This window comes from Poecilia reticulata, linkage group LG11, assembly GCF_000633615.1.
Source record: "Poecilia reticulata strain Guanapo linkage group LG11, Guppy_female_1.0+MT, whole genome shotgun sequence".
Lineage (NCBI taxonomy): Eukaryota > Metazoa > Chordata > Actinopteri > Cyprinodontiformes > Poeciliidae > Poecilia > Poecilia reticulata.
In genome coordinates, this window is record NC_024341.1 from 10,847,968 (window position 1) to 10,870,767 (window position 22,800).

At 38.7% G+C, this 22,800-nt stretch overlaps 1 protein-coding gene across 2 annotated transcripts; it reads right to left on the reverse strand.

Annotated features, from left to right (window-relative positions):
- Positions 1-8,953: 8,953 nt before the first annotated feature.
- ago2 (argonaute RISC catalytic component 2) lies at positions 8,954-20,632 on the reverse strand. Of its 2 annotated transcripts, none has more exons than XM_008421701.2 (20): positions 20,363-20,632; positions 18,414-18,461; positions 17,481-17,658; positions 17,255-17,375; positions 16,973-17,154; positions 16,574-16,710; positions 16,339-16,473; positions 15,843-15,930; positions 15,544-15,691; positions 15,334-15,453; positions 15,087-15,209; positions 14,835-14,968; positions 14,553-14,737; positions 14,297-14,456; positions 12,378-12,468; positions 11,952-12,146; positions 11,727-11,861; positions 11,516-11,617; positions 10,207-10,406; positions 8,954-10,096 (listed from the first exon to the last, which is right to left on the reverse strand). In XM_008421701.2, the coding sequence occupies exons 1-20, from the start codon at positions 20,376-20,378 to the stop codon at positions 9,988-9,990; spliced, it is 2,607 nt and encodes an 868-aa protein (XP_008419923.1). In that variant the 5' UTR covers positions 20,379-20,632; the 3' UTR covers positions 8,954-9,987. The 2 variants fall into 2 exon arrangements, with proteins under 2 accessions (XP_008419923.1, XP_008419922.1); XM_008421700.2 differs by having other exon boundaries at positions 16,973-17,175.
- Positions 20,633-22,800: the final 2,168 nt, after the last annotated feature.

The following is a 22,800-nucleotide window of genomic DNA, read 5'->3' on the forward strand; positions in this document are numbered from 1 at the left end:
GCATATTTTGTGTACTGTAAGCATAACTGTTACCCAAAAAATAAAAGTAAATGTGAAACAGAAACCAAGATAGCTTACATCTTTACAACAACACAAACAAAAGGAGCTTAGCAATCGATGTGAACAAATTAAATTCAGCAACATGAAGAACCCTCACCAGAACAGGAAGGACAGCAAACTCAGTTTTTGGCATGTCGGTGGTTTTAAAGAAAAAAGGGAGAGAAGTGAAGGGAGGTCTGAAGTCACGTGGCTTTGCAGAGCTGCCTCTGCCGATAGACTTTGGTTGCAATGGAAACGCTCCAGGTAGAAAATTAAAAGCAGGGACAAAAAGAAAGAAAAAAATTTCGAGTGTCCTGAAATTAGTTGGCCGATTTTATTATCATCATTATTAATTTGTTATTCATCTCCTTTAAAAACAAAAGGACCATCTTTGAAGTCGACTACATCTCCAGGACAGGCTCTACATTCATAGGAGGTAGATAAACGCGGTGATGATAACGTTGAGGTGGAGTCCGGGACATTGTAGTGCATCATTTCTTCCACTTTAAGGCCAGATGGGAACTTTCCATGTAGCTCTAAGGCCATCTTAAGACAAAGGTGTAAGGAAGGGCAGGGTGGGTTCGGTACAGCCCTTTCATGGCGATACCTGAGTCAACAGGCGTGTGAAAACGCTTGGTGCACCATCAATTTCTTCATCGACAAAATCTTTTTTTTTGTTTGTTTAAGTCGACATGAGTGGAGAAACATTTGGAGAAATTGTGAGTGGATTTGGCCAAAAGGTGTTACAACAGTAGGCTGAGGCATGTGTGCCGCTTGTGACATTCAAACCTCCCATTAGGGAAAATTAAGATATATATATTTATATATATATACTGTTGGACAATACATTTAGATAACAAAACAGAGTCAATGCAGCATATATCAGGCTTATGAGGTACTCCATGAATATATATAGATAGATATAATCAACTTTTTTTTATTTTTTTAGAAAAGCTTCTCAAAGTCATTATTCCTTATAGTTCCTATTGATAGCATAAAATACCTCGTCAGTTATTTCGGTTTTTTTTTGGCTTTTTTTTTTTAAACTCAGCCCAAGCTAGATGGGCGTCTATTTTTTTTAATTCGTTTTCAGAGACTGCTTTCAAAAAGTGCAAAAAACACAAATACTGATCGTTCTATGCAGCATCTACACTCACGGTTATTGAAAACGGAGAGAGAACATCTTGGATTTTATTTATGTTTTGTTTTGTTTTTTTAAACAATGAGATGGAGGTCGAAACCTAATGCTGGAGCAGATGGAGGAGGAGAAAAAAAAAATTCGACGAAAGGCACATCTAAAAAGAAAACGACTGCGAACATGCTGGATGTCTACAGCTTAGATTCGATCTGTAAAGTGACACAGCAGCTCATATGTACCTTTGGTCGAATGATTTGATACGCTGTCAGTTGAGATTGAAACGTGTTTCTTCCCTTTAGCGAGCAAACGGGGGCGGGATGCTGAGTGCAGCGAGGAGGAAAGGCAGAAATGAGCAGAGTCCGTGTATTTAATCGCGGGGAAAATGTGTCAAACCACAACGTTTTTGGCTTTCTGGTAAAACTTCAAATGGAATCAAGCGGCTCGGAAATCCAACTAAGCGACGTGCTCAATGTAATGCTGCTGCAAACACACCTGAACAAAAAGCCGACGTACCAACAACCCGCACGGCAACAGAGAATCACCGCAACTGCGTCTCACAACAACTTTGCCGACATAAAGAATCCACAAAAATCGGCGCCAAGCAAATCGGAATCACAATGGCACACGTCAAAGATCCAGTCGTGATTATGGTTTATGAATCACACAAGGAAGGAATCCTAAAGTTAATGCTGGGTTCTGACTCCGGACTGGTTAGAGAAAAAAAAACCAAGCAAAAAAAAAAAAAAAAAAAAAAAAAAAAAAAAAACAGGTCAGTGCATTACAAATCAATAAAAGTTTCACAAAAGATTAAATATCCTCGGTGTTAGCAGCAGTTTCTGATGAGGAAACAGCAGAGAAACAAAATGTCAGCTTTATTTGTACAAAAAAAAAAACAAAAAAAAAAAAAAAAAAAAAAAAATTTAATAAAATAAAATAAATTTGGTCCCCTAAAAAAAAAATAATAAAAAAAAAAATGTAAAAATCGAGCACAGCAACATTAAAAGTTCTCACACACGATATTGGCTTGTATTGGTTTGGTCACTACGAGATTTCGCTTCGGCGCCTTTCTCATAAACAAACGGGATTATAGTAGCAAGCACCAGACTGCTGCTCTGAGGTAGTTCTTTACAAAGCTGGTGGATTAAAAAAAACAAACAAACTGAAAAGCAATTGTTGAGATGTGAAACGACTTAAACCAATCGCCTGGCAGGAGTGGATGTGTGCAGATCAGGATGATGGCATTCAGATTTCCTATCAGCTCTCCTTAGACGCGTCATTTAAAGGACGTTTGCATTGAAAAGAGCAGCAGACGCAGTGGGGGTCACGGTGTCACTTCGGCCCAACGAGTTTCAGACGACCTGCATGACGATTAGAAAACCCGGTTGAAGTTCTTAGTTACCATTTAAATACTGGGTTATCACTAGACGAAAAGCCAAGACTTGCTGATGGTTACAAATGTAAATTCGGTACTTTAAGCGCAGCGACGCTGGCGGTCATCAGATGGTCCTCAATATCTGGGGCAGGATTCAGAGTTTGGGGGGAAACTTTAAAAAAAAATAAAAAAATAAAATACAATTTTTTTTGAAAAGTAGTGAGTGTAGAATAATCATTTTACGGTTTTCAACAGGTCTGAATTTATGATGGCACATGAGCATAATATAGTAAATGTAAAAGCATGAAAACATTTTTTGTTTAAAGAGGAAAAAAATATTCAGTTCAGGTTCTATTTTTTTTTAAGTATTTTAAAAAGATCAAATGACCATCCTCCATAAAAACCAAAAATTGTCAAGTATCCCTTCATCGCTGACAAGAGGCTCCAATTTAGATACCAACTTCAATACCATTAGGCAGACAGGAAGTGGTGCTTTTCTTCCCCCATGGTTCTGCCTGTGACGAGATCAACCAAAGAACCACTTCCTTGTTCACTTCAAAATAAGAGTCCCAAACCATAAACGCAGCACTCTATAATCTAGCGCACTGACTTCTCATATTCAAAGCCATGAGAAAAGCAGGACGCCGGCTTATGAAGTCAAAATTCAACATTGGACAGCTGAGCGCTTAGCATGAAGATAAACATGTCACCAGTTTGTATTACCAACAAAACAAATGCGGTTTCGACTCAGACGTGACGCCGTTTCCATAACCAATGCAGAATCGATACCTTCCATTCATTTCACGAGACAAAATAATGCTGACGCAGCAACCAGTCCCGAACCTCGGAAGACAAGCTATTGTAACGGGGGAGAAAAAAAAAAAATGGTGCGTTTTAGTATTGCGAGATCTCGTGTCACAACATGTCACTGCACCCCTACTCCATCCTAGAGGCTTTTTAGACACGGAAATAGATCTGAAGATATGCTAACATTTGCAGAGATCTTTAGAATTGAAAATAAAAACCTCTTGCCAAAAAGGGAATTTCAAAATACAAAAAAAAAAAAAAAACATCATGTCAAGATAAATGGCAACGCTATGTCCGGCTGCTAGATGCGCTCATGCTGCAATAAACAAGAACTTGTACACATTACATTGCTGTCACATGGCTATAGGTAACGGGGTGGACATGGTTTCAATGACTTCCAGAGACATTATTAGTCTTCAGAGGATTTATATACAAACAAGAACAGGAGAATTACGCCTGGTGAAGCCGGCTGAGCGCTCTGAAAATCGGCTCATATCTTACACGCAAAAATAAAAATAAACCAGGTTCTAGCAACTATATGCTGACAAACATAAAACAAAACAAAATCCAAAAAAACAAAAACACAAAAATCATGCTTCATTCAAAATCAGAAAAGACTTTACAAGAACAAGCCCACACGAGGCAGGATTATCAGGCTGGGAGTTGAAGCAAAGCTGGAAACCTAAATGCAAACGCAAAATCCTCCGATTTCTTTTTTTAATGCAAACAAAAAAAGACGCACACCTCAAACAAAGCATGAATCCACAGCTGAAGATATCTGCTGCTCTCCAAAGCATCTGATAATGAAAAGATTAGCAAGCGTTGCTAAAAAAAACCCTACAATTTTCTGCTTAGAAAAAGAGTCGCGCAGTAATAATAATAGAAAGTTTGTACAGAAGAAGCAGAGCGTAAAACGAACTAGCATCGTTTCGTTCACAAACCACACAGACTAATTACATTCGGTACTATCTGAAGATGCTGAAAACAGGCTCTACTCTTAAAAAAAATAAAATAAAAATTATATAAGCAACTGTTTTGCTATAACGACACATAAGCAGCTTAGAGGGGAGATAAATGACTATACAGATGGGAATGGTTTGGAAAGGATTCGTCTAATAGTTGCTGCTTCATAAGAAATCGGTTTCAACTCCAGAAAATATTCAAATATTATCAGGCTTAAAGACAGTTTGAACACTATAAAAAATAAAAAAAAAACACCATTAAGAAAATTATTCTATTGCATAATTTGATATGGTATTTGTAGTTAATATTGGCTATTTCTGCCACCCGGTGTCTCCAGGTTCTGGCTTTCCAAATGAAAACCTTTTGTGAATTTAACACATTCAGGAAAAATAAAGTCTCTACGCCGGTGTTTGTCTGTACCACTATAGGTAATGCAGGATTTCACCTGCAACATGATGCCACATTCATCCAGGTTAGGAATACCTGTCACTGTTGTAAACATTCTTTTGTTGAACTCATTTGGGAGGAAAAAAAAAAAAAAAAAAAAAGTGACAAAAACTCCTCCTTACTCTGTAGTTTGTTTTGGTCTTACTGGGGGGGAAAGGAAAGATGGTCGCCCACATTGCAGTTCTGGACAGAGATAAAACTGGTTTACCTAACAGGAAATGCACCACTTTGGCATCCAACAATATTCTCCTTTTTAAAACACCTTTCAGTTTGGTTATAAAAAAAAAAAAAAAAAAAAAAAAAAACACACACACATCTACTACAATTTCTATACAAAGGCGATCCACTCACGCAACCGGAAATAATCGCTCTTATTATTGTCGCTTAAAGGCTTCGGGTTATTTCTCAAAAAAAATTTTTTTTTTTAAATGACTTGCTCAATTTTGGTTGGCTAGATGGAATCTTTCTCGGCTGGTTTTTGCTCGATCTCTCTGATCAGCAATTATAGCATAGGGGAAAAGAAAAAAAAAAAAAAAGCTATTTTGTAAGTGGCTGCAGATTTGTGCTGTTAATGCGTGAATAGCTACAATATTGTTCTTTTTTTTTACTTAGTGCAAATGTAACTTTTGGAGTTTTATATCAGGAAAAAGCAATGCCATTCTGATCTGGTTTAATAAGGTGCTGGTGTAGGGAACGAAAAATAAAAATAAAAAAAAAAACATACGCAGAGCGGTAACAACAAATCCAAAAGCTAGCTTCTCCTTTCTTTCCAAGTTAAAGCAATGAGATTGTTACAATTACTGAAGAATCCCGTTTCCAACCCTCCGTGAAGGGAATAAGAAAAAAAAAAAAGAATATTAACCAATATTAATGACAAAGCCATTCAACTTCCCAAGACAAGGGCATCACTATGTAGAAATAAGCAGTGCACTTTACTCTCCATCATAAATTATTATCTGGCTGACCACCAATGAACAGTGACTGGCAGGAAACGCTAAAAATCCAACATCGCAAAGATCAGTAAACGGACCAACCGGTCTAAGCACCAACCGGCCATCTTAACACTTTTCGGCGTGGAAGTTGTTACCAAGGGAAGGCAAATCAGTTAGCCATTTTCAGACCAAGTGGAGACGTTACAGGAAATTAGAGAAAGCAGAGATATTCATGTGATTACTTAAAGAGGAGATGTTATATTCAGAGACATTTCAGAAACTTAAAACAGACTGCTAAAGAAATCGTAACTGGCTAAAACCGGTGTTCAGAAATCAGCCAGAGTTCTCCACTTTCCTAATTATTATATTAGGAAATATAATAATTATTATATTTCCTAATATAATAATTATATTAGGAATTAACCAGCAGTTAAAGTTTAACTGCTGGTTAAACTTTAACCAGCAGTCTGCGATAGCACCACTGTTACACAGCTTGAGCAGAGAACCTAGTTTTAAATCAAAGTGTCATTTTAGTGGTGCATAGAAGAAGAAAAAGAAGCAGAAGAAGAAGAAGAAGCGGAAAGTCGTGTGTGTAGGTACGAACACACTCGAAGCATTTGGTCATAGAACTTCAACGCAAACACATTCCGTCTCTTCGGTTTGCGCAATACTAGATACATGTCATGCAAAGAGAAGAACAAAAAAAAAAAAAAAAAAAATGTAAAAAATAAATTCATCATGCTCACCAAGCCTCTAAAGTCAACAACGAGACACGAGCGACGCCGGTTACGATACACAGCCAGGGTAATTATACAGAAATGGCCAGTGGCGTGATGCTACCATCACGCCACAGCAACAGGTAACAAGAGGTAGAACACACGGCCATTTCCATGCAATTACACCGTGTCGCACATTATGGCTGAGCCTTCGGTTCTGATTAATGGAGAAAAAAAAAAACACACACACACACATTAGAAGTCATACTCATAATTCTGCTATCAAAAGTGCATCCAAATTTACATGTTGTGAGACCAGCACCGATAAGAACAATATTGACATCAGAACAGTAAATATCAAGTACGGGATTTTTTTTTTTTTTTTTCCTTTTTCCAAAATGCCCCACAAACACAGTCAGTCGGATCTCTTAGTTGCTTTAGAGGAGTTAAAAGTAAAAAGAGGAGAAACTGATGTAGTTAAAGGGAGAGAGAAAAGGATTGTAGAAATAATGAAGGATCAGTGAGGACTTAAGGTGATTTACAGTGAAAACATCTAGCACCTAGAGTCAAAATGCCTTTTTTTTTTGTGCTTCTGTGTCTTTTGAGTAATAATCGTGTAAAAGTTGGTAATCTTGTTTGGCCATGAACGATTGTGTGTTACAAAGGATGCGCTCACTTTCAAGCTAGAAAATCTACATCGTCACAAATGACCACTTTTGTCCCATTACAAACACGTGAAGGATGCTGAGAAGCACTAAGAAACAAAACTAAATGCGTAACACTTTGAAATAAAAAAAAAAACAAACAAAAAAAGGAAACAAAAGCCCTGATTGTCTACCTCTGTACACGATCCGATTTCATGTCTGATCCCCGATAACTGCTAAAATCTCTTTGTTAAAAAAACATGATGCATAGTTAGAAAATGTACACTACTTGCCTTCAATCTAGACAAACATTCACGTAGCGGTAAAACTGAAGCAGGATGTCGTCATGTATCAATTCCATTAGTAAAACTGTGAGTCTTAGAAGGCAAGATAATTGCATTTAAAACGTTCATACAAATAGTTAATTTAGACAAAATTTGGGCCATTTTTTTCTTTAAAAAAAACCAAAACATTCTAAAATTTTCTCAGCATTTTTGCACTGAAAGCTTATTTAAAATATACCTTGTTAGGAACATTTCTATTTCAGTAAAAAGACTCACAAAAGCTGCTTGCATAAATCCCCCCCCTCCACCCCAACGATGCTTTTGTGCGACGACCGCTCACGGTTCTTGAAGGGCCCTCTAAACTAACGAGGCTCTTCTATCATCATTTAAAATCAGTTCAAATGTAAAAACTCTTCTGTACCAAACACCCAATCCACCGAGACGCTACACGGCTGCCCCGATCTGATGCGACGCAGCAGAAAATACTTTCCTGCTGCTATATACAATAAAAAAATAGAAGTAGGATTAAGGGGTGTAAAAATGAAAAAAAAAAAAACTCCTAAAAACACCTACATGTTAAAAAAACAAAAAAAACAAACAATGCATCTCAGCTACAGCACTATACAATGAAGAATTATTGGAAATGAAAAATTTGTTATGATCCCCTTTTGAGTTTTCAAATGTTTTATCAGTACGGCTCAGAATACAATATAAAAAGGTTGCTGGGAACCAGTCCCGGCACGCCCGATTTTATGCTTGAAAATGATCAGTTCAGACAAGAGGATGAACAAGGTTATTCAGTCTCTACACCTTAAAAAAAATAAAATAAAAAGTCAAGAGATGATCCAAATAGTTTACAAATCAGATGAGAAACTGTCTTTTCACCATCACCAGATTTGGCATAAAAAAAAAATAAATAAAAATAAAAAATAAAAAGTTTGTAGATCAAAGAAAAAAAATGCAGAAACACCAACCAGGAACTAACTAGTTCATCAAGGGAAAAAAAAAAAAAAAAAAAAAAAAAAACATGGTCCCAAATGGCACTTTTTAAAAAAATCAGATAATGACCCATGTTGAAGGAAAGAAAAATATTCAAATAATTCATAATATCTTAACCCTCCTGTTATGTTGCAGGTCAAATTGACCAGTTTTAAAGTTTAAAATTTTTGTTTGAAATAGTTAGAAGTTTTTTTGTTTTTGCATAAAACTTTTTCTACTTGTCTTAATATGTAGATTCTACATAGAAATTGAAAAGTTGTTCATTTTACACATTTGCGACCCCCCCTTGGTCCACATTTTACATCAATACTGTCCGGGTCAATTTGACCCAGCAGTCAAGTTGTAGGGTGGAAAAGATAAAAAAAAAAAAAAAAGTCCAGTTCTATTCGTTTCCTTGCAGCTATGAACCATATTTCACCCCCCCAATACAGACCACACACACACACACACACACAAGCCCACTTTCTCTCTATCCTCTTTACTTCACTAGGAAACTGTGAGAAAGCAGGAACTCGTACAACTTTTGACAGGAACATTTTCTGTTCCCGTGGCCAAACTCCACCCACACTGAGTGACACTCAAAGGAAGTGGAGAAAACATAAACACTCTCTGCTTGACTCATTTGTCTTGATTTTAATCAGCGGGTCAATTTGACCCTGAACAGTATACATGTCTCAAGTTCAACTATCACCAAAATCACCCATTGAAAAAACAAAATCTAAATGTCATGTAAAAAAATTTACAAAAGATCAATTTCAAGGAAATTATTGTTTGTAGGTGCTTTTTCCCCAAAATGTATATTACATTTTTTTTTTTCCAAATGAGTGAATGAGTAAATTGTTGTCACTGATCCTTTATTGGAGAGAAATATAAAAAAAACATCATTGCACAAATATTGATTGAAATGGTTAGTATTGGAGTCAACAATCAGATACAAAATTGTTTTGGAGGATGTTTTTGGTTCCTGACACTATTGCATGATTAAACACTCCACAGGTCAAACTGACCCACGAACCTTATTGCTGTACCTCAGAAACTAACACAACAGGAGGGTTAAGTACTTCTGTCCTTGGTAAAGTACCATCCTGGTCAGTGCACTTTGCTTGCATTGGCTGATAATGTTTGGTTTAAATTGTTCTAGCATATAAACGGTAAGTGAGCTCCCCAAAATGTTGATTCTCGGTGTACGGACCAGGATTCACTCGAGCAAACAAGAATCGGAAGAAGGACTACAGGAAAAGAAGAAGAAGAAGAAGAAAAAAAAAAAAACTTGGCATATAACGTAACAGCCCACTTTCTTTTAGGAACTATTGTTTTTTTTTCCTGTGTGCAAATTTGACCATTTTCAGAATTTGGGAAAAAAAAAAAAAAAAGAAAAAAAAAAAAATCTATAAAGTTTAAAAGAAAAAAAATTATCTACAAACCTAACGTCTCTCTAAAATTAGCCTTTTTCACTACTAAATGGCTTACTTTGGTGGGTAAAAGGGGAGAAGTTCAAATGTGGACATATGGGTGAGTGACAAGTTTGCCACCTAGGGAAAAGACAATATGAAACCTTGTGATGGTATTCGGACCTCACAGAGAGACAGGGATCGTTGGTTTCAATGGCGGGGATTTTGCCCCCAACCAATCAGGGCGCTGTAGTTTCAGGCGAAGTACATGGTGCGCAGGGTGTCCTGGTGGATCTGAACAGCCTTGGCCAAGGCCTGGTGGTCCCGCCCATTGCTCTGGCCCGACGTATGACTGCCCTCAGCACTACAACAACAAAAAAAGAAAAACATGCAAAAAGCACTTAGGTCATTGATGGAAGAAAGAGGGGGAAAAAAAAAAATACAAAATTCTCAGAAGTACACACGCGTCCTTACCTGTCGTGCTCTTTGTCCACCAAGTGATAGCGCGCCCGGAAAGCCACCAGATGGGCGTAGTAGGCTGGTGCTGGGATGGACACGGAGCGGGTGCAGCGCACGTACGTGTGGCAGAGCTGGTAGGTGAGGACCTGCAGTTCATCCGACGAGAAGTGGTTGTCGTCCCAGAGCACGTGGTAGTGAGACGGTCTGCTGGTTCCCTGGAAGGAAGGATAATGGATGACGAGGTGAAGCGGCGCGGGTTTATTTAGATACTAGAAAGAAAGTTACGAGATGCTCAGAGAAATCGGCTTTTTGACTGGAATCGGCTTGATTTCAGCTTGCGGCAGGCCAGTCACAGGCTCAAAAAAAAATAAAAAATCTGACCTTTGTCCAATTAAAGCACAACAAGCACCACTGGGTCACCCTGACAACACAGGGTCTCTGCAGGGTTTACAAAATGAAGTCCAAAGGTCCACAGAGATTTAACAAGCTATATTAAGGGAAACTATTTTGACAGCATGTTTGTTAGCAGATGATTCTTTCAGCAGAGAACAGAAAGAGTGAAAAGCAACAAGTGATCCCTTTTATCCATCTGGGCTTTCAACCTCAGTCTGTCATGGAAGATGTTGGATTATTAAATGTTTACAACCTTTTGAGGATAAAAATTATCAACACTCTCTGAAAAATAAAAATGGAGACTAATTCAAACTATGTCCCCTCTGCTAATCGCTTGTACAGAAACTCAGATTTTTTTTCCCCTTGTTTTACTAATATACATTTTTTATAAACTACCACGTTAGTCGGCACCGCGAAGGTAACTGGTAGTAATCATCCCAGCTTTTGTCATAAGGACACTTACTGATGGCTCCCTGCTAACGACTCAACACTCCTTACAAACGGCTCAGGCTCCCTGCTAACGACTCCCGGCTGACGGCTGAGCGCCAAATAAACAACTCGGTTAAATTAAAACAACAATGCCAAACATCTAGTCATTTCCAGATCAATAAGTGAAGGTAGTTATGCGTGTAGATTCCAACGGTAGCTCTATGGCAGCATAAAAACAGACTGCGCTAACTGCTACATTGGCATTTAAACACTGATATTTTTTGTTTTTCCTTGTTTTACTAAATTAACAAATTAAAAAAAAAAATGTTTCCAACTTTTTGTTATAGCAGGATAGCAAGACAGAACCAATTTTGAGTAAAGTCTGTTTGAAAATGGTCCAAGATTTCAAATCAGCAAAACAATTTTGATTATAAAAAGTGGTAGCATGGGAGCCTTGAGCTCCCCCCCAATTAATCACAGATAATCGTAGCACAGTTCTTACCTGAATGCCTGCATGACTGCAAAGGTAGAAGTCGAACTCTGACGGGTGGGTGATTTTGGTGTCCACTGTAGTCCCTGCTGGAATGTTGCCGCTCTTTCCGACCTGAAAACGGTCAAAGTTCTAAACCTTTTTGTGCAACAACTACAGGAAGACCAGACTATATTCTCCTGCGTTTCTAATAAAAACTCCTCATTTCTAACATGACACCGACCCGTTCGTTTCTGTCCACGCAGAACAGCCTCGTGTGGTGTCTCTTCTGCACAACCACGAAGGTGATGCCAGGTTGGTAATCCTTTTCCAGTTTGATGCAAGCCTCGCGGATTGCCAGGAGCTCATGCTGAAGGACCTACAGGTAAACAGATTGTAAATTTAGCAAATGAGGCCTGCTGTGCAACAACAAAGCAAGCATGCAACATCACACACACACACACGTTACCTGGCTGAACTGGCCCTCGGAGATGCCGTCTCGATAGTAGATGATTCTGGTGGGCTTGAAGCGAGTGGACTTGTAGAACTGGATGAGCAGCTCCCGCACCATGTTGGCCAGGTCCTGGATGATATCCTGACGGTGCTGCTGCACCCGCACTGTGGCGCAGTACCGGCTGGGGTGGGCGTCCATGCTGCCGACCACCTAAAGACGACATGGGGCACATTAAACCTTCAAAGGTGGAGGAGACAAATACTGCTGCGATTATGAACACCGAAACCTCAAATTTCATGGCAACTAAAGTGAGCGCTGCCCATACGCAACTTAAAACAGGTCGCGAATTTAAAAGTAGTTTTCAAACAAGTTGTATTCAAAATCGTTTTCTGCATAATCAAATGATTAGTAAAACATTATATTAATTTAGCTGGAACTCACGGCAGCAATGGAAGGTTTCTTTCCGTCTCCTGCTGGTGGATGAGTCACGTCCGAACCGAGAAAGATCACTGGCTGCTGGAACACCAACGGCCTGCGCAGGAAAGCACAGAGTGGATGTAAGTTTTCATATAACAATATCATCATGCACAGGCAATACGGAGATGGTGGCGTCAACTCCAATAAATCCTTTTTGTTCACTCCCAGCTCTCTTGGGCTTCTTCAGGAATCTGAAGGCACCAACTGCAGTGAGGCTCCATTCATTATGCAATGATGCTGTGACATTATCCCCCCCCCGTTACATCATAAAGCTTTAATCTACAACTTGAAATAGGAAAAAAGCTCTTTGCTTACAGAGAGGTTCTGTTAAAAGGAGTTATACTTGAAGCAGATAACTCTCTTGGCATTTTAATTTAGAATAAATCCAGATTTGCTGGTAAAGGTGGAAACTAAATATTCCAATCTCAAAATACTACCTTGGTTTATAGAAAAACCTTCAACTCGCCATCATATTTGCATTCAGTGAGTAATGCAGAAGCCAGTGAATATGTAAACATAAAAAACAGGGGTAGGATTTGGGGCACTAAAGATCTTCCAGTGTAAAGCAAATGCTAAAAAAAGACGCCATTTCTGACCTGAATGCAACAGGAACCTGATAAATTCACTTCACTTCAACCACCATAGCATTTTCACATCACATTCCTTTTGTACCAGGAAGAAACTTTGACCTGAAATGCTTTACATGTTTTGCCCTCTGTACATGTTTTCAAGAGGAAGATTCCTGTTCACAATGACTCCCTAACTACCTTCTAGAGTTGCACCACTCATGATGGAAGCATGTTGGAGTAGCTTTGCTACATTAGCCCTGACCTCTTCTTTTAGTAGAATTTTGAACTTTGAATTTATATTTCCAAAACCAAAACGGAGTCTGGAATAACACGAGAAACGGATCGTGGATTGCAGCCCAGCCCACGTCCAGTTGAATGAAACTGATGGAGGGAATCTGCCACGTTAGTCGGCACCACGAAGGTAAGTGGTAGTAATCATCACAGCTTTTGTTACAAGGACACTTACTGATGGCTCCCTGCTAACGACTCACGGCTGACGGCTCCCTGCTAACGACTCACGGCTGACGGTTGAGTGTCAAATAAACAACTCAGTTAAATTAAAACAATGCTAAACATCTAGTCATTTCCAGATCAACAAGTGAAGGTAGTTATGCTAATTTTATGCATGTAGATTCCAACGGTAGCTCTATGGCAGCATGAAAACAGACTGCGCCAACTGCTATATTGGCATTTAAACACCGTTTCATGCTACCGTTTATTTCTCAGCATTTTCTTGAAGGCAGATTTTCACAAACCGGTATTATTCAAGTCATTGCTCACCCATTTTGTACGTGCAAAGTGCGTCCCACAGCGTTCACACTCACATCCAACCAGACTTTGTCCCTCATCATTTTTCCTCTTGGGATTTATTGTTGATTTCTCCATTCTCCTGACGGTCTAGTTGGAGACCATCAGGACGTAGGACTAGTTGGAGAGTTCTCTTGCCCGCCGCATTTGCCTCAACTCAAAAACTGAGGTAGTTTAGTCTACCATAACAGTTGGCTTGTCGGAGGACAGCTCTACTTCCGCAAGGGGGCGGTCAATTGGGCCGTGAAATTGTCATACAGTAGCTTAGTCAGTTTATCCAGATGCTTCTTCAAGTTTGTTGCCCACAACATCACCGAAGATTCGAATTATAACAATATTTAATTTCCTTTTGAGATAAATAAGGTATTTTTTTAACCAAATCTGCCATTTCTGTCATCATAAGCTGACTCAATGCAAAAGTGAAGAGTCTAAATGTGACCCTTTGACACACCAACATCGCAAGTCTTGAATTTCCTGTCAAATGCTAGTGTAAGCATCTCCACCGACCTGCCCTGCGGCAGCAGGATGTTGTTGACTCCACCCAGCTTGACGTTGATCTTCAGACAGAGGTTGGAGAGAGTCTGAGGCGTCGTCTTTTGGACATTCTTCACCTGGACGCATTGCGTGGCCATTCCGAGCACAGTGTCGCCAACTCGTTTTACTTCAGCTATACCATGCAACAAGAAGACACGAAATAAGTAAACATTTTAAATGTTAAAACACACACATTTCTCTTTTATTATAAATTCAAACAGGTGGTCACCATAAACTGGCGTCTTTCCAGGGAGGATGACCACCACCAGCTGCAGGCCCTGGTAGGTGTACTTGAGGTGCCTGAACATGGGCTCCACGCTGTCCGCCCCCTGGGCGTACTTGCAGAAGCAAGGCTGACCCTGGATGGGCATCCCTGCATCTCGAGAGATCTTCCTCAGTTGGTCGGTGAAAGCTCTGCCAAATGAAGAACGAGTTCATCTTATGCTCAATAAGATTCCTACATACAAGGTGCATATGCAAAAGATCTCAACATTCTGGGAATCTGTCTTACTTGAGCAGGAGTTCAGTGCACTGCCTCTGCGGCGCGAAGCAGGCGATGGCCCACACTTTGATCTCAATGCCGGTGTGGAACTGCTTGTTCCTCATGTCCCACACTCCCTGGATTGGTGTTGCTATTGCTTTGTTCTGAAAATTGTCATTTTTTAAAATGCTGGTCAACATTGTTGCACTGCATATATATATATATATATATATATATATTTAAAAAAAACCCCACACACATCCAGAGTACCGCTGAACTTACCCTGCCGCCGTAAAGTATTGAAGGTGCTTGCAAGACGCGGCCGTTCACTTCTGTCATTTCATCCCTCACCACGACTCCAAATTCACGAACATAAGGGTCGGTGTTGAAGTTGGCACTTCGCATCTGGAACGGAAACAAAATTTTACTTTTTACCATTGTATATCCGTCATGTTTTGAGTTTATTATGCTTCACTTAACGCTCTGATCGGTTTGCTAAAAGCAGAAGGGACATGCACAGATGACGTACCAGTTTACTAATTTCATCCTGCCGGTCTGGCGCCGATCTGGCTGTGGCACGGATCATTGTGGAGGTCTGATTGTCGGTCAGCTTTTTGATGCAGCGCTGTCCTGCCACTATGTTACACACCTGAAGAGACCACGTTTGTAGACAATCAATTAAAAACAAGCAAAACTCTCACTTTTCTTGAATAAAATCCAGAGTGTTAAAGAGTCTTGCCTCTAGAGGGAGGTAGGTATGCTTTTGCTCCTGTCCCACTTGTAAACATGGGAGGTGAGGGTATCGCAGGATGAGTTTGTACTTGTCTTTGAAGTACTGTGCTACTGTGCATTCAATAGTTTGGCCACTCTCCTGCTGCAAGGGGAACCTAAGGCAATAAAGAAGAAATTCAATCAACACAAAGAGAAGATCAAATATCCCTGAAGGTTTATCCATCAGATCTTCCTTTTAACGCAATCAGTTCATATAATGCCACAGGATAATGAAGTTTAGATAAAATGTTGAGAGAGCCTTCTTACGTCTGGTGGCTGGCTGGTCTTCTGGTCACATTGCAAACTCTGTATTTTCTCTTCATCTGCCCACAGTGAGTTATCTCGACCTTGAGGCCTACAGGAGGGACGCAAAATAAATGGAGAGAGTTCAACAAGAAAAGAAGAAACTCCAGGAAAGTTTTATTGGCTTTGAGATAAATAATTGTATCTTTTTTAAGCAGACCAGCTATATGTTTCTCCTGCATTTAAGTTCCAAAATTATTTTGGAATAGATTTTTTTTTGGGTCTAAACAATTTGCCAAGTTGAGTTGTATGTACAAACTATTTAAATCTCGATGCAACAGCAGGAATGTCTGTAGTGACTTTTTATAAATCTCAGTTTATTAAGTACTCATACCAACAACAAAAAAAGCTATTTTTAACATCTTCAAGTTGGAAAAACATTTTTTTTCCCCTAAAAATGTTGCTACATAGAAGTTAATTTTGTTGTCGATCTAAACTGGTGTGAAAAAAAGGGACGTACCTTTGATTTCTTTTGTGAATTTCACCCGCTGAGAGTCTGTCAGAGGCTTCTGCTGCTCCTCGATGCTTTTAAAATCCAGAACTTCACACATGAATTCAATTACAGGCTGAGCCTTGTAGAACGCAGTGGCTGAAACTGCAAACAAAGAAAACACGCAGAGGTAAGACGTGTGAAGACAACAAATTTGTACGGATTTTTTATTCAATTTTTTTTTTTAATGAATGATGCAGATTACCATCAATGTTGAGCATCATTTTCCAGAGAGAAGGTCTGACGGACTGATGGAAACCGAACCACACCTCCCTGCCGCCACCGAGAGGGTTAGAGCATCCCTCTGAAGGAGTGAAGAAGGAGCGACCCACTGGAGTATACCTGTGTCGGACGACGGTTAGACGTGAAATGCGATTAACACAAAACAAGCAGCACAGAATCTGGATGTTAAATCCTTTAAGTAATGACTGCCTTTAATGAATTTATACATAAAACAAAAGAAACTCCTGACAGAGCCTCCCTCAGTGATTGTCACACAAAAACGGGTTCGGACATTTTGAATGACAAACCATAAAAAAATGAATAAATAAATAAATGTAAAATAAATAAATAAATAAATAAAAACAACAACAACAAAACTGACCTCATGGAAGGTAAATGCCGCATGACCACATCCAAAGCTTGAATCGTTTCAAAGGGAACGCTTGGTAGCCGTCCGGATAGAGCCTCGTGTAGAGCTTGTAGACTAACACAAGACACCCATTTGATGGACACTTTGAAGCTGCGGTCTTTGCCTTCGCCTGGAATAGTTACTTCAAGCTCCACCTGTGAAAGTGGCAGTTCAGACTATTTTTTTTTTAACTTTTTAGAAAAAGATTAAATAAGGAAACTTCATTCAAGCAGGGATCAGAACTAAAAGACTTACTTTGTCTCGGCCTATTGGCAAAGGCATGGCAGTGTAGAGGTTCTTTCTTCCATCGTACACCGGCTTTCGATCGCCAAAGATCTGAGTTTTAAAGTGCTGGACCATGTGCTCCACAATTTCCCTGAGGACAACAGGAAATTGAGCATCACAATGCAAATGGTTTAGCTCCACCCACTTACCTGTAAATGAAATAAAGTAAAACATAAAAAAATAAAAATAGACCTACCGATTAACCCTCCTGGGGCATTTCTCTGGCTTGATGTCAATGTCATAGTGATAGACCTCCAATCTGGGAATTTCCATTTCAAAAAAGTTTGCCTGGAGCTTGATGGCCCGACCCATGGTGCCAAAGTCTGGCCTCGGCGGCGGCTTGAACACATATTCTGGAACCGGGGAAGGTGGGTCTGCAACAAACAAAGGAAAGCAACATAAACAGATTAGCATTTGTATGCTTTTGGGTTTATTCTCATAAATTAACACCTATACTTGTGACCATTTCGGCTTTCTTAACTCCATACCTGAACCTTCATCTTTAAAACTCCAAAATGTCTGTGTGACTTTTTTGCCAACAAACTTGCCTGTCCCAATATGATCTACATATGTGGCTTCTGATATTTCAGTCTGTCGGAGCAAACCAATCCCTTCCCCGCCTTATCTTTAAGTTCCACTCTGACAAACTCCCTTAAAACACCCCGACACATCAAGCATAAGATCTGCCGTTTGAAACACGGGTCTACTGCCCTTGCAAACCCAAAACAACCCATGATGCAACTTGTGCTACTCTTATTAATTTGTCGGGGAGTCAACCTCAAACAGGTCGAATTGGTGATGGGTGAGGCTGCGAGTTGGATCAATCTGAAGTTACAACTAAAACTGCATGAAGCATGAATGTGTAAAAAGTAAAGCAATAATGGTTTCATCTGAAACTAAGCACAGTCTCAATTCCATGCACATTACCGTGTATGGCATAAAAATGTGTCCTGAATAGAAACAGCACCACTTTCTCAGCGCCTGACAATCAGTTGTGACTGTTTTTGTTCCCCTAATTTGGCCATAAAAATTCACAGGCATTTCAGCAGAATTTACTTCAAGAATAAATTGTGTTGCCAGTATCAATACATTACAGCTGAAACCAGTTCAGAGTCAAATGTCAGCTTACCGGAGCTCATTGAGCCGGAGGAACGGGGTCCCTCTGGAGCTTCTGCAGCTAAAAGGACAAAAACAGACATGTTACTCGTTTCAAAATCCACTTGCATAAAAATAAATAAAAGTGAAGGCATTTACTCAAACACAATATCAAGTTGATAACTTTAGATATCCTGCTGCAAGACCAGGAAAAGTAAAGAGTGCAGCTGTTTTGAGCTGTTTATTTTAAGCTGCGTTTCCCTCTTATCACTTCCACAGCACAGTCGTTGACAATGATAGGACAGTTATCGGTGAACGAGCAGAATGCATGAACCAAGCTGGTAGCCTAAAACGAATGGATCCACCCATTTGCCAGAAAAACACAAATTCACTTCAGCTCATAAGTCTTGGAAGAAAAACAGACTCCGGTTTACTAAACACATTAACTAACAGGTAAATGTAGGAAGAATTTTGTTTCACTTAAATACAAATAAAAACACAAGTCCTGCAATATTTTTAAATAAAGACAGGGCAAAATTCTTAGCATTATAGATATTTTTTTGTGTGTGTGTGTGCCTACTTTGAGTTTGGTGCCTGCAAAGTGTTCAGAAAATGCAATGGTCAGAGGATGTTTATCAACAACGGATGCCAATAAACATGTAACACGTGCCAATCATTTTGTAATAGTTCCAGTCTTGAAGTACAAGACTTTTTCTAGTAAAAATAAATAAATAAAAAAAAAATCAACCCGTTTCATAAAGAATGGGCGCTTTGATAACCGATTACTTGGAGAGTATGAGTCAACTGGACCACGGAAATCAAAATCAAATCCAAATAACATAAAATCGTGCAAAATTTATGGAGAGATTTGAATAGTCCTATGAATATCCGTCTCTGTAATCAATTGAAAATACTAAGCACACATGCAATGGTTCACCACGTGATTACGAAGTGCCTTGTTTAAAATGGAGATGAAAGGGCTGAATTAACCTGAAGTACTTTTATGGAACCCCCAGTCAGTCAGGATCCGAAAAGGTCCAATGCTGTGGTTAAGGGTTTATTGTCCCATGCTTTGAAAGTACTTGAACTGTGCTGCCCACAATCCAAAAAAAAAAAAAAAAAAAAAAGGAAACCGTTTTAAAATTACACTTTAAAATTAATACTTTATTGAGGTTTCCTGTGCACAAACTGATGGTCATTCTGTGAACTTCAGCCATGATTCTATATACGTTTTTTTGTTTTAGCCCTTATTCAATCTCCCATATTTACTTTTGATCCCAAACTCAAAATGAACAATTGTCTTCCAAAAGGAAGCCACTTTTTTCGTTTTAATAATTTGCAACGTTTCAGTTCAAGGTTTCAGTGATAATATTGACATTCAGATTGTGTTTACAAATCACAAGACGTACCACCTTTTCAATAAACACTTAATGATTAAAAAGAAAGATTAAAATCATTACCATATTATATAATCGTCAACTTGGAAGTATAATGTCTGTAAACAACATTGGTAACTTTTTGTGACATTTTAAAGTTGTGAAACCCATACAGTAAGTATCTGACTTACTGTATGGGGATCCGATTAGAAAGCGTGGTCGGCCGCTAAACACCGCTTAACGTAAGTGCTAGGTGTTTAACCAAAAGATAAAATAATACCAGCTACCTCTTCGCATTAGTTATTCGTACTCAAAAATTGCACTTAAACTCTTGTAAACACAGAGGCTAGTTTACTGTGAACAAGTTTCTAAAAACGAGGTGCAGCTAAAGCTAATTTAGCTAACGGCGGCTTGTTGCTAACTAAGCTTTTCCCTGAATCTTACACCAGCTGAGAGACGAGGACAAATGTTCTTTGTCAAATAATTACTTTTTTATCGTGAAGTAACAGGCAATTTGCTGCCTGAAATCACCCAGCACCAACACTTTTACCTATATTTTCAACAGCGGCATCACTTAGCCGATGCTAACAGTAGCTGCGGCACTTACCTCCAGCAGAATACATTTTGTCGACTTTTTAAGCGTATCGTGGACGAGCGGATAGTCCACTTTACAGAGGGCAGACTCCACCGAGCCTCATACGAAGCCGAAGCGATGTTTTTACGTCCAATAGCAAGGAATGATCCACGGCGTAGAAATATGGATATTTAGTTAGCCAAGAGATAAATATTTGGAGTCTCTCATCCTCGACACGACCCCATCCCCCCAGCACACAAACGCAAGCGCAGAGAAGAGATGCAGATCAAGATTGATCGCTCCCGTCCGCTTCCGCTTGCGTTTAACCTCCTGCTACTTTCCGCAGCGCTTAAATGGGTTTTCTACGGAGCCCTCGAGGGGACATGTGGGTAATTTTTTTTTTCTTTGTACGGTGTTCTATTTGTGTCAAAAATAAGTAGAAGTCATGACTTCATGACCAATACTTATTTTTGACACAAACGAAACCCCACACTTTTGCGTTCTCTCGCCAAAGGTTTTGCGTTCTCTCGCAGTACTGTACTGATTAGTTCATGCGGCATAATTGAATACTGTAAGCCTTTCTTAGGGGCCGCTGTACTTTCTGCCTTAATACAAGGTTATGTAAGGTTTTTCCATGTATGTTAATATCTCGTTGTGGAATATCTGAAGTTTTATATACGTTTCTTTAGTATAGAAATGCACCACAAACCTATGCTATAAACAGAAACTTTCCCTAAGTAGGAAAGAAATAAAAATACATCCAAACTTTTTGGACTATTTCTGAGTTATTGTCAACAAAGACGTGGCCTGGAGATGACTCACGCGTCGGACAGATGTGATTCCCCGAGTTAACCTTGTGACCATAAGTTTGCCAGGTATTATAATAATTAAAGGTATTTATCATTATTAACTCTTTGGTGCAAAAAACTGATTGAAAATCGACTTATTCGACTTCTCATGTGAAGTGTGAGAAGTGCCCTTTAAACCATTCAGACCAGCACAATAGAGACACAATCAAAACTGTCAGATGACTCATTACCCAGTGATAATATCTCCTAAATAGTCCTAATAGTTTGGATGTACTTTTTCTTTCTTTCCTACAGTTTCTGCTTATATCAGAGGTTTGTGGTGCATTTATATCCTAAAGAAACATATATAAAAGTTTAGCTATTTCATAAGATATTAACATACATGGAAAAACCTCACTAAAGCCTTGTATTAAAGCAGAAAGTATGATGGGCACCGTAAGGAAGGCTTACAGTATTCAATTATGCCACATAATTGCAGTATTATTGCAGTGTTATTGCGAGAGAATGCAAAAATATTGCGAGGGAACGCAAAAAAAAAAAAATGTTCTCCCCATGTCTACTATTTTTAGCTTACAAATATTTTCTTCTTCCATGTTATTTTTGCTTTAGTTTGAGTTGCTACAAATGTAATAGGTAATGTAGACTTATTTTAGACACGTTAACATAGATTTATGTACTGAAATGCATTTGCTTTGTAGTCTCAAAATTCATATTACCCCTTCTGCATAGACGTATTACTCACGGCCCATGCTAAGAATTGCTGTCATATTTCATATGAGCTATTTGTGCAATTTCTAACTGTTGTAAATGTGACGTCATTGTAAAGGCAAACGTTTATGTAAATGGGGGGACTTATCTTGCTAGAGGACGTCCTCGATGACGTCAAACGCAAACAGCGTGCTCTGAGCGTGGATCAAAATGACTACAACGGTGATTCTCAAAGTTTTTACAACTACATCCGGGGGGAAAAATGCCGTTTTCGACGTACTACAGTACTGTGGCTAATCTGCTTGTTAAAGTTGTATAATTGTTTCAATAATTATTTCATTTAAGCAAGGGAAAGTAGAGAAAAGATAAACAGCATTTCATGTTTGCTTGAAGAAGACAATAAAGATGGTTAATTGGACCTGAGATAATTTTGCAAATACTGTCCAAGGAGACAATTATTGGACTCTACAGACCTGACCAAATAAGCACTTTATAAGAGATTACGTTAGGGAGTCTAGATTAAAATTGGCCGTTCAGTAACTCATGGTTGTCATAAAAAAACAAAAAACAAGATTGAATGAATAAATTGAAGTATTTAAAACAGATTTGGTGAACAAAAAACAGTATTAGAAATATTGGAAAATATTTTTTCTTTAAACAGGACAATATAAAAGGAAAATTATGTTTAAAACTTTAAATAAGACAATTTTTAGTTTAAAAATGTGGAGAAATGTGTGATTTGGAAAATAAATCTTTGCTTATTTGGTAAATAAAATCAGTACAAATTGGAAAATTCTAAATTTACAGTTAACATAAACATCTTTATCTCAAACATTAGAGTTTGACAAACAAAATTACTTAAATGGGTAAAATGAACATATTTTAAAATGCTGTAAAATAATCAAATGAATTAATGTTTTTGGGTGATGTTCTTAAAAAAATGTAATTTGGATG